At 38.7% G+C, this 16,835-nt stretch overlaps 2 protein-coding genes across 6 annotated transcripts in view; one reads left to right on the forward strand and one right to left on the reverse strand.

The window, feature by feature from the left end:
* The window catches only part of CTNNA2 (catenin alpha 2), a 781,915-nt gene that overhangs the window by 220,337 nt on the left and 544,743 nt on the right, over positions 1-16,835 (reverse strand). The gene's annotated exons all lie outside the window — the stretch shown is intronic.
* On the forward strand, positions 12,523-15,359 carry LRRTM1 (leucine rich repeat transmembrane neuronal 1). Its single transcript, XM_006128399.4, has one exon. It carries the CDS (start codon positions 13,365-13,367, stop codon positions 14,928-14,930), a length of 1,566 nt encoding a protein of 521 aa, XP_006128461.1. The 5' UTR covers positions 12,523-13,364; the 3' UTR covers positions 14,931-15,359.

Genomic DNA, 16,835 nt, shown 5'->3' on the forward strand with positions numbered 1-16,835 from the left:
CTTCAGTTCACATGCTGGCTGTCGCTACATTTCTGTTTAACATATCTAAAAGAGGCAGAATGCTGCAGGGGAAATCATACCAAACTAATAGGAGGCATGATGTCCATTACAGCAACAACCTAGCAATTCAATGTATTCAAAGGGACACACGCAAACAATCGGCAAGAGTGGTGACACATTGCATTACACTTCACACACACACACACACACACACACACACACACACACAAGACCACTTCTTTAAGACGTTTGCCTTTCTTGGGATTTTTTTAACAAGTTTAATTTTTCTTTATAATTTAGTGAATGTGTTCATTAGTCTGTCGTTAAATCCTTTATATTAAGTGACTGGACTGAAGTCTCTGACATGAACTTTGTGATTATGACTAATGGAGTTCATACACAAAGGATTATTTCTCTGTAAAACGTCAAATTGCATAATTGCTGGAATTAATCCCAAAGGACCATAGAAAATGTTCTGTCTAATTCCAAATCACATTTTTATCACATTTTTCTTTTGACTGGGAGGTGATCTTTAATTGCAGCTTTAAGTAAAGCATGTACTGTAAGCAAGTCATCAGACATGATGAAAAATGATGCATTTATCCAACAGACCTAAAAGTAACCAATTTATTTTTGCCCTAGTCTTTAGGCAAAATGGTAACAGCTGATCAATAAACAACAGGGTTTTTTTAAAGGGATACTGTCCACTTCTTTCATCCACCAAGTAAGGAACAAATCCAACAATTGACATCACTCTCAGTTTTGTCACAGTAAGGATTGAGCAAAACATGGTAACATTTGGCTTTTGTAATTCTAATCACTTTCTTTATGCTAGTGGATATACAGAATAAATCTGTAGAAATAGAAATCTGAGATATGTGGAGAGACTGAGTAATGTAATAATTGTCCTAACTGGTTTTGACTAGTTGATTGACTTAACCAATCTGCGAATTACAAATTTTCCCCAGAGTATGTCTATTTACTAGTGAGCACTCTGAAAATAAAACATTATTTTTATTTTTATGTGAGAAATTTCTCCATTCTAATCCAAGTAGTTATGCCCTTACAAAAAATCCATTTTGGGCAACATTTAAGATTAATTATTTTTCATTGAATCATGTACAGTTTTTTTTAAACTCCAACAAAGGGGTCTTTTAAAATGGGAACAAAGGGTAAAATTGTCACAAATGACATGAGTGCCTAAGTCCTATTTAAAGTTAATTGGATTTAAGCACTTTAGAAGCTTAAAAACCCATTTCAAAAATATAGGAGCCCTAAAATACTTTTGAAAATTTTATTTGCAGAAACTTGACCTGATAGCCAATAAGGAGATAGTGGAACAAGCAGAGAACAAAGAGGAGTGGATTTGGTACCCATGTTACTGAGGCAGCAATCTGATGCGTTTTACACAAGTCACAAGCTTTGACCAGGCTGATGTTGTCTAGATATGGTATAGTCCATAGTAATGTTCCAAAAGACATTTTGAAATTGACAATGTCAGGTCAGCGCTATAAAGCAATAGGCAGAGTCTCCTTGCTAACTGCATTTGGTAGAATGTTTGCTTTTTGTGACTATCCCATGCCAGAAGGCATCTAGAAGGACACCTAAACCACAACGAGACTGCTGATTTTGGGACAAATGTCCTTCATTGGAGATGATAGCATACCGGCAACAAGTTCTTCAAAGTGATTCCTGCTGGCTTCTGCCTGCTTGGGTTTCCCTTCAGCCAGTTACTCTTCTATTCGCAAGGACTGTCCAATAGGGAAGCTGTTAAAGCAGGGGTAGGAAACCTATGTTTGGCCAGCAGGTACTTACCCAAAGAGAAATCATATGGGGGGCCACACACTAGTGAGAAGTAAGTGGTGCGGGGAGGGAGATTTGCAGCCCGGCTGTTGCATTAGTCTAACTCACACACCTACTGGGTGTGGTTCACTGTCCCACGTAGTGGCACTTAGACCACTTACAGAGCAAATGCCCTTGCTCTACCTGCAGCTTTAGCTGAGAGCCAGCTGGCTTTATTCCTCAAGCTGTAAGGGCTCATGCACTGAGTGACAGAAGTCCCAGTTTCAGTTCCACCTGTTGGTAATACACTAGCACTAGCTCACCCTACTACAGGGGGAAAGGGAAGCCTTAAACTTTGTATGCCAGATCAAGGGATGCTGGGGGCTGGATCTGCCTTTTGGGCCATAGGTTTCCTACCCCTGTATTAAAGGATAAATAGAGCAACCTACCACACACTACTGGCATTTGAGTCCTGAAGGCTCAGAAATTCTTCCAGTTTCTGCATAAAGATAATGAACAAACCCACAGAAGGAACTGAACCTTATGTCACTCCACAAGTCTCTTCCGATGGGACAGGATCAGCTGCCCGTCACTACCTTCTGACAAGAGCCCTTGCGGTACGATTTAAATGGTGACAAAATATTTTACTTTTTTAGCAACTCTTAAACAGGATAATAGTATCCTGTGACCAGCCTTTGTTTTGATGATGGGGAAGGGGATGAGACTGTGAATGTAACTGGTAGAAGAATATAGAAGGAATAGGTTGTCCAAGATTTTCAGATTCCCCCACTTTGAATATGGACCGGGATTTGTGATATTATGGTAAATGTACAAATAGCCTCAAAGTCACCTATGCAACTGTCTGGCGCTAGAAACCAAAGAAGTGTGAACACCCCTAGCAGCCTGTTCTCATGGTCACACTAGAGAGCATGTCATCAATGCTGAGGTGGTATTTGTGAAACAAGAATGGCAGGGCTGAATTAGACAGTGTCCCACCTTGACTTCTAACTAGCATTCCTCCCCTAGTTTTTAATTTGTATTCCAAGGACGTGACCTCAACACGCTGTGACTTTCACTCTGACAACCACAGGATTTATGAGTAGCAGACAAACATCTAATACATATGATTATACAGGAATGCCATTGTATAAATTGGCCACCTCCAAAATGGGGTACTATCACACAGATACTTCAGAAGCAAACATAAATTTCAGCAACAGACCATATAATTCACACCTTGAAAAAAAAGTAATGAGAACCCAGAATGAAAAATGGGTACAGTAATTCCAATTCTTCCTTAGGGACATAAAAATTAGACACAGAACAAGTTGAGATGCTTCGGATTTGGACTCATAACCTACAAGATTATGGAAAGGACATCACTTCTAATTTTCCCTTGCTGAGTTATAACTTCCATACTGAAACAGTGTGGCCTTTTCTCCTTCAAATATTTATTGTCCTTCTTCAAGGTTCTAACGGTTACAACAACAAAAGAAAACTGTAAATCCCAGTAAGAACACTGAAAGCTACATATAAAATTATATCTTAAACCAGCCTTAACATTACAAAACCATGTCAACGAAAGGTTGGATGAAAACTCAAAATGTTGAGAGCTGTTTCTTTCAGGTAAGTAACCAAAATTCTGCATGTTCACTGAATCCTGTAGGGGTCTTCAGTTCACCAGGACCCACAATCCACCATCCCTATGCAACAACCCCTGTTAGGCTACATCTACACTGCACAGTTTTTTCAGAATAAGCTATTCCGGAAGAGTTATTCCGAAATAGCTTATCTCAAAGTAGCAGGTCTACACTGCAGAAAAGCCTCAAAATTAGTCAGAGGCAGGCTTCCCTAATGTAGATGTGCTGGATCAACTTAGAGACCCAGGAGGAATACTTTAAAATGGTCCTGGTGAGGGGCTATGTAAGAATAGCAGAAGTGGTGCGCTTACACATGCCTAATTCCAAAATAACTATTTCATAATAGGCATTATTTGTCATTGAATGAGGTTTACAGAAGTCAGAATAAGCTGTCTGTTATTTTGAAATTCTTTCGAAATAATGGAATTGCTGTGTAGATGCTCGCATAGTTATTTCGGAATAACAGCCTTTATTCTGAAATAACTTTGTTGTGTAGTTACACCCTTAATGATCTTCCATTTCCCAAATTACCTTTCTGAGAGTTATTTCCTTAGTGGGGAGAGGGAGGGCAGAAATGGTCCTCCTAACTCTAGTGGGTATCTTTGGAAGATGACATCTTTACCATATTTTGGCAACATATCTCCTCCGATGCTCAATAAGTCTGTGAGAAAAGTGAAAATGGCTTCTGCTGATCTACCTCAGCACAAGGGCCAGGGTCAGCTAATATAGCTATCTAAAGAAACACCACGAGACAAAGCTTCCCATACCGCATGAAAAAAATAAATCACGAGCAACTTGAAAAAACAATTATGCTGGCCCCAATTGTTTTGGATGCAGCATTCCAGTTTTGTGCATTATTAATTCATTTATTATTATTTATTATTATTCCTTAGCACAAAGGCCTTTGTAAGAATTGGGGCCCAATTATGTGAAGCACTGTATCACACACAAATAAAGAAAACAATACATGTCCTGAAGAGACCACAATCTAAAAAAAAAGACCAGACATATGAAGAGGGGGAGGACAGGCACAAAGACAAAAAGAGAATGAGAAGGATGATGAAAGCAGCATGCATCAACTTTTATAATTAAAAAAACCACTACTTTCAAATGCTCCTCCACTCACCCATTGTTAGTTATTTCATACAAGTGTTTAAACTATGCCCATCTGCCATTTCAGCTGCACTTCTGTCCTCAGGTGGCATATTCCCAGTGGCTAATTGGTTTCCTTAATTAGTTTTTTCCCCCTATCTTCCTACTCCCTAGGAAGATCCCATCCCAAATGTAGGGCTTTCGAAGGAAGGTGGGGTTTGTAGCCAATCAGAAGAATCTCTCATGAACTGGCAATTAAGCAGCATAGACTATGATGTAAACAGGGGACTGGGTAGTTTAAATATTGTGCTGGGAAACTCCTGGGAGGTGTTTCTCTGCCCCCATTACTGCCAGCCCATGTGGATAGGAGAAAAGCAGCTATTTGAGGCCACATGCAGTGGAAAGTAGATCACCAGCCACTGGGTCTGGCACGGCAGAGATACACTAGACATTCAAAAAGGGGCATACGTCAAGTGTTTTTGGTTTCACACCAAATATTTCTCACATACCTAGGATTTACTACTGTCACAGGATTGCGTTATTTGACATTCACTGACATAATTGTGAAAAATGGTTATTATTTTTCCAGTCTGTGGTCACACACACATCACACTGAACGTATTTATACACATAAACACATTGTTCATAGACAACAATCTCTAAATAATGTAAAAAAGATCAATACTAGATTTTGAGCTACTAGGCATTTCACAGATACTGACCACTGATTTTGATTTAGAAGCTCCCACTAATAAAAACTTGGCTCCATACCAAATCTGAAAAAGAAATCAAGCACCCTCTTGTCAGGTTATAAGTCTTTGCACTACAAAGAAAGAGTATAACTGAACCAAGTTGTCTGTAACAATGTTTGTCTAGAATCTAAACAGCCACAAAGAAACCCCAATTCCTGAAAAACAGGTTTTCCTTTGAATCACTTTCCTTTAGAGAGGACCATGAAGCTTTGAAGCCTTGCATTATTTCTACACAAAATATCAAACGAGTCCTAATAAAAGTCTATAGTACTGATCCTATAACAGATATTATCAAAATTAAAGACTCTGAAATCATCAGTGTGTAGAAATTCTCACTAGTTAGGAAAGCTAAATAAATTACATAATCCTGAGCAGTGTTCCCTGTAAGCTGAGCGCTTGGACAGCCGTCCAGGAGAGATTCAGGTGCTGCCCAGTTGATTGGCAAAACGCCCACAGCTGACCTCAGCCAGCAGCATGTGTTTCTATTGGTGGTGCACATATGCAGAAATGTTGGTGCGCGTAACAAAATGTATTCCATGCATGGACTGAAAACCTTAGAGGGGACATTGATCCTCAAGCCAAGATCAACTTCTCAAATGGCTTTGCATCTGTTTATAGAATTCATTGTATATTTCAAATAATTTGTTTTAAGAAATAAATGATCAGTAAAAAGCTTTGATTCTATCATGCCTTTCTTTGGTGTCCTTTGTATAAGCTCCTTAGTGTAGGACTGTGAAAAGGTTAAAAAAAAAAAAAAAAAAAAAAAAGATTTGAAGGGGTGTGATCCAAAGCTTCCCATTGACTTCATTTTGCTTTCAATTAGGCCATTAATGAACACAGATAGTTTACTTTAAAATGAAAAAAAAAAGCAACACCCCTCTCACACACAAAATTGGTCAGTAATAAATACTAATTATTGGCAATAATCTACAGAAAGCTTAGACAGTACATGTGCTAGGACAAGGGCTATGTGCATTATGTGTTTGTACAGTGCCTAACATAATGGGATCTCGGTACATGATTGCTGTTTCTAGTCATCACAACAATATAAATTATAGCAATACTTCAACTTCTGTATGCCTTCCGCCACTATCAGAATTAATCCTACCTGATATGATCATCAGTATTTATGGCCCTTTAAAACAGCCTAAATATGCAAATGGCACAGGTATCTGGGCATGATTTAGTTTGCCAACAATCTGCTTAAATGTTTTTTGTAGGCAGGGGCAGTGACAGTCTCCGTTAGCCCCTGGACAAAGTGATGGGGGGACTCAGTTCTGCACTCCCAGAAGAGGCAGGGCCTTGGGTGGAAGGTGCAGGGCCAGGGCAATCAGTCTTCCTTCCTACCCTGCCTGGAGCGCATGGTGCAGTGACTTAAAGGCCACAGTACCAGCAGAGTCTCAGGCCCCTTTGAATCTCTAGGCCCCTCCCTCCTACAGTCAAGCCTATCTGAAGGTGTTGTGATATATTGATCACTGCCTATCCCCATGACTACGTAGGGCACTCTGTGTTGTTTAGACATTGTAGGAATTCTAGGAATCGGAGAATATTTCAGACTCTAAAACATTCTGATAAAATTATGTGGAGACATACCACTCAACTCTAATGCCTTACTCAATCGTTTGCAGTAATACCTGTTCTGACTGAAGAAGGCACAACTAGATACTTTGTTCTAAGAACATGTTTATGGGCTAGGTTGATGCAAGTTTTTCTACCCAAGCCAATGTTCACAGTACCAAGCCTTCTGATGTCTTGGAGTTAATTTAGTCTCAAAATCCTTCAGTAATGGGGCCAGTACATATTCTACAATAATGTTATAGAGGGTACAATAGTGTATTCCTAAAAGAAGGTCATGAGAAAGTACATCTTGACTCTGGATAGGGGTTTTTTGTTTCATGTTTTTTTCTGGTTACAAGACATATATTTGGAAAGGAGCAAAAAAAGTGAATTGAGAAGGACTGTTTTCCAAACACTATGGAGAACAGATTTGTGTCTATTGCACTGCAAAAATTTTCCAAGAACAATTTATCCAGTGGTAAAACGATTCTCTGGTAATGCTGCCAGGAACAGCTCTTAATTTGTTCACCTCAAGCGTCGGAAAACTTATTTTAGAACTTCCTTTCAATGAGTTCCTATACCTTCCAGTTCCAAGCAATGCTTACTGGCTGAGAGGCTTTGTCTTCTCCGCAAAAAAGGGGGACAACTATCTCCATGTAAACTCCTAGTTGAGACAAGGGAGAGGTCGTTTTTATCTTTAACCTAGTTAGACTAATTAAACCCCTGATGGGAGGGTAAAGGGTTGACTTTGACTAGCTACTATAAGGCAAAACTTATCAGTACTTTGTCTCAAACAGGATTTTTCATTGCAATCTCTTATCGTATTAGCTATCTCAATGTAGAAATGTGCCTTTTCTCAAAGAAAGGCAGTCTTAGGTTTTCTCTGTGCTGGAAAATGAGCTGGGTTAGAAGATTTGTCAATTAACACTTCAATTAATATGTTTTACGGATCATTTTGTTTTTGTATTAGTGTAGAGAAAGGCAGTAAAGTTTTGAAATGTATTGCCTATTTATGACTAACCATGAGTGGAAATGGTGACCTTAGGGGTATGTTTAGGTTGGCGTGTGGTCACATTTTAACACCAGATAACTGGAAATCAATTAACTCTAGTTAAGTAATACTTCCAGAAATGCTGTGGAAGGTCCTGGAATAAATGTTTGTGGAGGGTCTTGATTAGCATTTCTGAAGGTGTAAGTCAACTAGGTGTAACTAAAATGCAGTTTACTGGAGTTACAACACAACCAAAGTTCTAGTCTTGATGTATGTGAACTAGGAGTTGTTTTACAATCAGCTTCATTGTTTGCAGCAGAACTTTCTGTGCCTATGTGCTATGTTGTCTTTAACAATGGGTGCATTCATTAAAACTTCTTAGTTAACAACACTCATTTTTTCCCAGTGTAGATGAAAGCTGATTTCAGGAGGTTCACAATCCATGTGATTGGTTACAGATTTCCATTGTGCAGCCATATAGCCATGCTGCAATTTCACAGATACTCAGGGAGAGAATCGGTAACTCTTTAGTTTATGGGAATTTGACACCAGGAATAAGTAGACTGAGACACACTGTCTCACTACTGATATATTTTCTTGAAAAGACATACTGATAATTTTGCATGTAGATTGCCTCCATGACTGAATTTACCCAAGTTCAGATGGGAAACTGTTATGGCTGGTGATGACAACCAAACCAAGTATCTGCACGAAGTATTTATCACATTGTCAAAATAAAAAGGCTGATTTACATGAGAATATGTCTTAAAGATCGTAACACATCCAGTATATCTATAGATACTAAGGCAGCAGCGATAATGATCACTTCCTTATTATTTCAACACCTTGACTAACCAGAGTAAATTTGACTCAAAATTTGCATATTATAATGTTTGTGTGCTATAAATACCATTTTAAATAGCTCACCCACTGCTATTCTATATGCTATATAGAGGGGACAGTGAGCCAAATGCCAGAAGTGTCCAAGATATAAATATCAAAGCAATAACAGATTTAATTTGCTACCCCTCAAGTCATGTCTTTTCCTTCCTTTTCTTTCTTTAAATGTTTCCTTTATAAGAAATGCCACAGTTCACTGCACTTGAAAATTAAAGACTAAAGTGTAAAGATCAAGGTTTGAGTTTGTCCATTCCTAGCCACAAAGGGAAATTAAAATCACCAATCAAATTCCCATTCCTTATTACACCGATAAAAATAACTTAGAAAATACTAGAAGCGAGAAGTATATTTTTGGCATTCTTTGTGCATGACAAAAACAAGATTGGTTTACATTCTGCTTAATCGTACCTTACCCATTTTTGAGTTTACATATTTGATTGTTATTAAAATATATAATATGCATACACTTAGAGATTATGAACCAAATTTTTCATTCCTTTACATTGGTGGAACACTACTGAAGTCGTAGATTCCTATTTTTCAAGCCTATAAGGGACAATGGTGATTGTGAAGTCTGACTTCCTGTATGACATACACCATAAATCAGTGTAGTGAATTATAGGTTTGTACCTAATAAATATTTGGGCATAAATGGTAATGGTAGCAAAGAATATAAGACATTAATAAATATGCAGTATGACTGAAACAAGATACAGTATTAATTTGTTGAATGTATAAATAACATTCATATGAAAACAACCTCAAATGGAAGTAGATTAACAAATTAAAGAAAGATGACTCTACCTCTTACTTTGGCATTTTGGGCAATTTTGAAAGACATTGCTCTGGGATCTCAGCAAATTTAATTTGTGTGATTATTCTAATATGTAGTTTATCCACTAAACTTTCTTTCAAACTTTATCTTCTGTGACCTACTTTGCACTGATTTAATCAGTCTCCTTTAAATACATATACATTTAATTTGTACTTCTGAAAACAACTTAAAACAAGCTGCATTTTATGCAACTAATTTAAGTCTTTTAATTTATACAAATTTACCACAGGGTTTTAAACTGTAGAAAAGGTGTAAACTTAACAATTTGCAGTGATAACAGCTTCGACATAGGAAATTAAGTCATTTGAAGAGCAATTAGGTTGAAAGATTTCTGGTTTTATTACAGTAAAAGATACATTTTTTAAAAATGTAGCCACTGTATGTTAGATTAAGTTTACCAAAAACATTGTAGAACCAAGACACATTCACCCAATTTTATTTTTGTTCAAGTCCATACCCCATACTTCTTGTTTTAGTCAATTCATTGCTTCAAAAGCTATAGCAAGACATATTGAGCTCTGACAGTCTTAGAACTATCTGGTTTCTTTGCACAAAAGCATTTTAGAGTTGGGGCAGATTCGCTCCTGCAACAGAGTTCTATTCAGTGTAGCCAGTAGACCTGATTCCGATGTTTTAATTCTAAGCCAGACTTAACTTTTATCCTATTGACAGCTTCTGCCACTGGTATGGGATCCTTAATAGATCCTAAACTAGTACAAGACAGGTAGATTGTAGCAGGGCAGCACCTTCACCCAAATCTTTTCCTCTTACACCAGGAGAGAACAGTGGGGAAAAGGCCAGATTTAGCAAATCAGTGCCTACCGCAGTGCTCACACCTATGCCAGAAGAATTATTTTATGTTGATTTCCGGTTGCCTATGGCTTCTTTATACCATGTAAGTAGTTTGTAGCATCATTATCAATATGGGGCCTGCCAATTTTTATGAATGGACAAGAGAATTCTGTGATGTTCCCTTTGCAGAAATCCCTCTATCCTGTTCAGGGGCAGGGAGCGTTACACTTAATCTCTATACAAGCCTACTGCCTCTGCTACTGACTACATCAAATACTCAGAACCGGACTCCTGAATATGCCCTTGCCCTTGACTTTTACAGTCTCTCCTTCCTTATTAGCTTTCCTTAGTCTCTCCCCATGCTCTTTCCTCACTTTCCCCAATGTTCTGGTGTACTGGAAATGAGAAGCCAATATGTGCTACTACTACTGAACAAGAACAGGCTGTTGTTGTCACTCCAGGACTTCCTGAGCTATGAATAAGGAACATGAGCAGGAGGAGGAACATGTTCCATTTTCCATCCATGTGAGAAGGCTAAATACCACAAAAGTTTCAGATTTTAGTATCTGCCCAGCTACTCTTAATGGACTACAATTGATATATACAATAGAATGGCACACATACACTGAATTAGGAGGATAATGCATTCTTGATACCCAGTTCTGAGATCGCAATCAAAGGAGTTTAACTTTTCTGAGGGAAGGATGTTTCGAACAAATATAACGAGTAGTGCCATGGCACCTTAGAGAGAGAGAGAGAGAGAGAGAGAGAGAGAGAGAGAGAGAGAGAAAGAATCATGAACTTTTGTGGGCAAAATCCACTTTGTCAGATAAGATAAGCTTGAAACGTGTTTGAAATGATTTGCTCGCCTGTTCATGTTTGACTTCTTGGAAATAATTTCACCATTAAGTTTTTTGGGGCTTCCCTTGGAACCGAACTTCTGCTATATTCAAATTACTATATTCCTTGAGCAGTATCAGCACATGCTCAAAGCAACCAATCAAAATCAAATACATTGAGTACAACTGGGATCTTGCATTGATGTATCAAACTCACCCACGCCCCCAAAAAATTTAGCCAAACTCAAAGGTAATCTAACTTTACAAACCCACATAATAATCAATGGGGATTTAAATAGGAGACAGCACTTTCTTTTGCATGCAATCTGTTTTCATCTAAAAATTCCTTATAGAGATAGCGTGAACCCTGAGTTGTCGATTCCAACAGCATTTGTCAGCAACCTCCCTTCTGATGCTATTTCATAATGGAAAAGAATGGTTAATGTCTCCCTGACAGTAGTATTGCATATTTCTTATTCTAAAGATTACGGAGCTAGCTTTTCAACAGTGGTCTTTTCTATAAATAATGATGAATGAAAATTAGTATGTAATGATTTGTTGGTGCGTGGAAGAAAGGGCAGCACAACTGGGAACACATAATCTAATCGGGTTCCAAATCCCCCCTCTCCTCACCACAAACACACTGAAGGGGCAACCTGCATGTTGATCTCATTCAGAAAGCACAGCATTCTTTATGCTGCATGAATAATAGTTCTGTGTGCCGGAGCATACACTGCAAAAAAAAAAAAGCCACCATTAGGAAAAGCATGTGCTGACCGCATTAAAAAAAATGCCGAATAGTAAAAGACCAAATGTAATTAAGACATACGAGTTCAGAAATTTGAATCTGGAGAGTGCCTTAGTGCCTTTCTGTGAGAAAGAAGGCAGAGAATTCCCAAAAATGCCTTGGTAAGAGGGTACCAGAATAAACACACATTTCCCAGAAATGCCTATAAAATTCAAAGGTTGGTCTTGGAAAAAAAAAAGAAAAGAAAAACATCCACAGATCTCATGCCGATATACTCATTCTCAAAACAAGAAACAAATGTCCCCCCCCATCTAATTCTGATGTGCCTTATAAATTCAGGCGAGTTTAAACAAAAGGGTGGGGGGGGGGGAGAAAAAAGATCTAATTCTATAGCTTCCTATTTAGAAATGCCTGGCTGCTGATGATGATTTTTGTGTGTGTGCGTTTGAGAAATGGAGAGATAGGCTTAAAGTATTTTCCATTTCATCAAAGAACATATATTACTTTCCTGGCTCACTAAAATGTTGGTTTTATGCCCACCCCTTTTCAATCTGCCCATGTCTGAGATGCACAGTGCAGGCGTACAATCATGAGCAGCTTACGACACTCAGTGAGCACTAGGTGCCTCTGCATGCTTTAGCAACATACTGCTCAGCTGAAGGGAAGGGATTCTTGCTGTCTCTCGCTCTGCTCTAAGCATCACCTAACAAGCAAAGCGAACAAAGAATGGGAAATAAAGCTATCCTTAGCCGGTCAGTGAGTGAATTGTAATCTGTCTCTGTGGAGTAAAGGTTGTGCCGGTCAATGGTCGTTTCAAATGATGGACATTAAAGAGATTGTCAAATCCTGTGGAGTCGTTAGTAAAGAGTTTGGAGTTTTTTTCACAACGTCACAGTATTAACTGCAGAGAAAAGGACACAGAGAGAAAGAGAAGATCAAGCTCATGCACATAGTTCTGAAACTTGCAGGTCCTAGAAGTCAGCTAAAAAGGCTAGATGGACATCCCTTTAGCTCTTTGAGCAGAAGCAAAATAAGACATTGTGAGCCTGCCAGCTTTGCACAAAATTGAAAGGGACCGAATTTGTAGCACAGAGGGGTCTTTTTTAGTTCTGCATATAATTAGTCCAAACACAAAGGAAGCAACTGAATGGAGGTTGTCACTCTCTGGAAAAGGGTGGGTAAGACACTTTTTAATTAAATTCTTTCGGGAAGAAAGATTTTTTTTTTCTGTTTGCTGCAGCATCTAACATGAACAAAATCAACATCCGTGTACCTGTGAATGACTGTGAACTTTAATGCTGCGCAGCTCCTGCATGCTGTAAAGTGAAATATTTGTCTCTTGTGTCGTTGTATTTTTCCCCTGAAATAAAATATGATGTAGGATTGGGAACGATTTCAATGGACATTCTCAAGCCTATTTGGAAAGATTCTTGCTAATGGATTTCCTTCTTATTGGTCTCTGTTTAAACTGGTTGCTGAGGAAACCCCCTGGGTTGATATTGTGTACGCTGGGTGTCTTTTTAAAAATGCTTCCAGCCGTGAGTAGTGGGTGTCCACAGCTATGTCGGTGTGAGGGCAGGCTTTTGTACTGTGAGTCACTGAATCTTACAGAGATGCCTCGCAACCTGTCGGGCATGATGGGCTTGTCTCTGCGGTACAACAGCCTTTCAGAGCTGCATGATGGACAGTTCACAGGGTTAATGCAGCTCACGTGGCTCTATCTGGATCACAATCACATTTGCTCAGTGGAGGGGAATGCCTTTCAAAAATTGCGGAGAGTTAAAGAACTCACTCTGAGTTCCAACAAAATCACTCAACTGCCCAATGCCACCTTCCGACCTATGCCAAACTTGCGCAGTGTGGATTTATCATATAACAACCTGCAGTCTTTGGAACCAGATCTGTTTCATGGGCTGAGAAAACTAACAACTTTGCACATGCGGTCAAATGCCATCAAGTTTGTGCCCGTGAGAATTTTTCAGGACTGCCGCAGCCTGAAGTTTCTAGACATAGGATACAATCAGTTGAAAAGCCTGGCTCGAAACTCTTTCGCAGGCTTGTTTAAACTCACTGAACTACACCTCGAGCACAATGATCTGGTGAAGGTGAATTTAGCCCATTTTCCCAGGCTCATTTCACTGCATTCTCTCTGCCTACGAAGGAATAAAGTCACTATTGTAGTCAATTCTTTGGACTGGGTATGGAAATTAGAAAAAATGGATCTCTCTGGCAATGAGATTGAATACATCGAACCTCATGTTTTTGAAAGTGTACCTCACCTCCAATCTCTGCAGCTGGATTCCAACCAGCTCACCTACATCGATCCAAGAATCCTCAACTCCTGGAAATCACTCACTAGCATCAGCCTTTCTGCAAACATCTGGGATTGCAGCCGTAACGTTTGCGCCTTGGCCTCCTGGCTAAGTAACTTTAAGGGGCGCTATGACAGCAATCTGCTCTGTGCCACCCCTGAATACGCACAGGGAGAGGATGTTTTAGATGCAGTGTATGCTTTTCACTTATGCGAAGATGCTGAAGACCCAACAAGTGTTAACCTGCTATCAGCAGTAACAAACCACAGCGACCAAATGTTCACGTATAGCCCTGCCACAATAATATATGATGTGCAGGATACTGAAGGAGAAAGAACAACAAATGCCATAACTGTAACTCTGCCCAATGAAAACGTGGAGAACGCTGTTCAGATTCACAAGGTGGTGACAGGGACCATGGCACTGATCTTCTCTTTCCTCATAGTGGTTTTAGTGTTGTATGTCTCATGGAAGTGTTTTCCAGCCAGCCTAAGGCAACTCAGACAGTGCTTTGTGACACAGCGCAGAAAGCAGAAGCAGAAACAAACCATGCATCAAATGGCTGCCATGTCAGCCCAGGAGTATTACGTTGATTACAAACCCAACCACATTGAAGGAGCCCTGGTGATCATAAATGAATATGGATCTTGTTCCTGTCACCAGCCGCCAGCAAGGGAATGTGAGGTGTGATTTTCTGTGGGGATTTAAACAGTGTGCAACCAAATAACCCTGGGCAGAAAGACAGTTGGATGGGGGTTTACTGTGCTTTTCTGATGATTTCTGATGCACTTCTTTGCTGAAATTGTAAGAGGATCTGTCTAAAAGACTTGATATGTTAGCTTTATTGTGTCTTAAAATCTCCAGGACAGTCAGTCCTAACATTTCATATGATAATGCTCCCTTTGAAGATCTGACAATATTCAGGAATCTGAGAGTGTAAAAAGGTACCAATTATTGATTGATTTTTTTTTTTGTAAACTACAAAAATGTTTAAAATAAAAAAAATAGCATTTACAGTTTTTACAGACTGGTGTATACTACATGAATGGTTATGTGTATGCAAAATGCAACAGTTTAATCTCTTTTCTCTTCACATAGGGTATTGAAATGAAAGGTCAGCAGCAAGGAAGCCACATAAAACTGAAAGATTAAAATTAATCCGATGGCTTCACAGTGTAATTTTTACACACCTACACATACCATGTTATTGAAAAATGGCATAGCAAATATATTTTTGTTAATATGCTACGTATAATGGTGTATCACTTAATCAAGGAGCTGAGTCATGTGGGAAAGGGTAAAGTATCTAACCTGTCACTAGGAAATATTTCTGAAGATTTTTCAAGAGAGCTGACTTCAAGCTTGTTCTAAGAGCCGCTGAGATGCAGCATAGCCCATCAGTACACTCTGTATCTGAATTACACTGTAACGTCTTATTCAAATAAAGACAGTCTAAAACCATCACCTCATTTTTCCCTTAAAAAGAACCCCTTATTTTAAGGAGCTTATTTCAAATCTCCCAGCATTTCCCCTCTTCCATGCTCTTCTGAAGTATGCTAACAGCAGAGAAACCATTGCTCTGTGCATTGTAGAGTAATGATGAAAAGACTATGGAGGTAGCATTCCAATTTTCAGTGGTGTAAAACCTTGGGTGTAACACTGCAGGCACCTTACTTAGGCATAGTATAATTAAAGCATACTTCTGGTTATTATGGTAAACCACCATAAAATCCTATCTTGGGAATGCTTAGCTTGCCAATCACTTCAACCACAAGACGTCATTAACAGCCCACCCTTCTAAATATATCTGCAGAGGAAGAAAGTATATGATCCCCCCCCTTACTAATTACTGACATAGAGGGTCAGTGATCATGTCAACAGTGCTTTGTTAGCACAGACCCATAGAGCTGTTTCATGTTACTGTTTGCTTCCCCTCTGTTTTGGATTTTTCTCTCCAATATGTGGCCAACCTACTGATGTTCAGACCAACTCCACTCACGTCAGTGAGAACAATGCTGTTTCATTTTGATAGTATCTGGCATCAGTGCATCTTTTCAAACCTTTCTACAGCATACCACTAGAGTAAAATGATACAGATAAAGGATCTTGTGAAATGTAAATACTTTGCACTGCTTTCTTCATGTTTGGGCTCGTAAAATGGAAGAAAGTCCCACAAAATTGACATTTTTAATATTAATTTAGATATACATTTTTTAAAAAGGGCCTATGATGCTAAAACAGGCTTATAAAATACCATTCAGGAAAAGATCAACCCTGTGCAGAACCTTATTAGTTAATCATTTTTAATTACATGATAAGGAACATTTTATAAATGATTTCTAAATGTCAAATGAGCATCACCTTTGAAGAGCCAAAGTTGATTCTCCCTCAGCTTAGCAACTTTCACCATGATTCATATTTCTTAAATAGAAGTGCTGATGTACTGTAACCACATTATTTTATATAGTAAAACTAGAATATTATGAATTTTAAAAAGCCATGTTAATCAGAATTTTTTTGTTATTGCAAATTTTAAACACAAAGAACAATGCTTTTGTTTTTAAGCCTCTTATAATTTCTCTGCTATCTTGACAT

This window comes from Pelodiscus sinensis, chromosome 5, assembly GCF_049634645.1.
Source record: "Pelodiscus sinensis isolate JC-2024 chromosome 5, ASM4963464v1, whole genome shotgun sequence".
NCBI classification, from domain to species: domain Eukaryota; kingdom Metazoa; phylum Chordata; order Testudines; family Trionychidae; genus Pelodiscus; species Pelodiscus sinensis.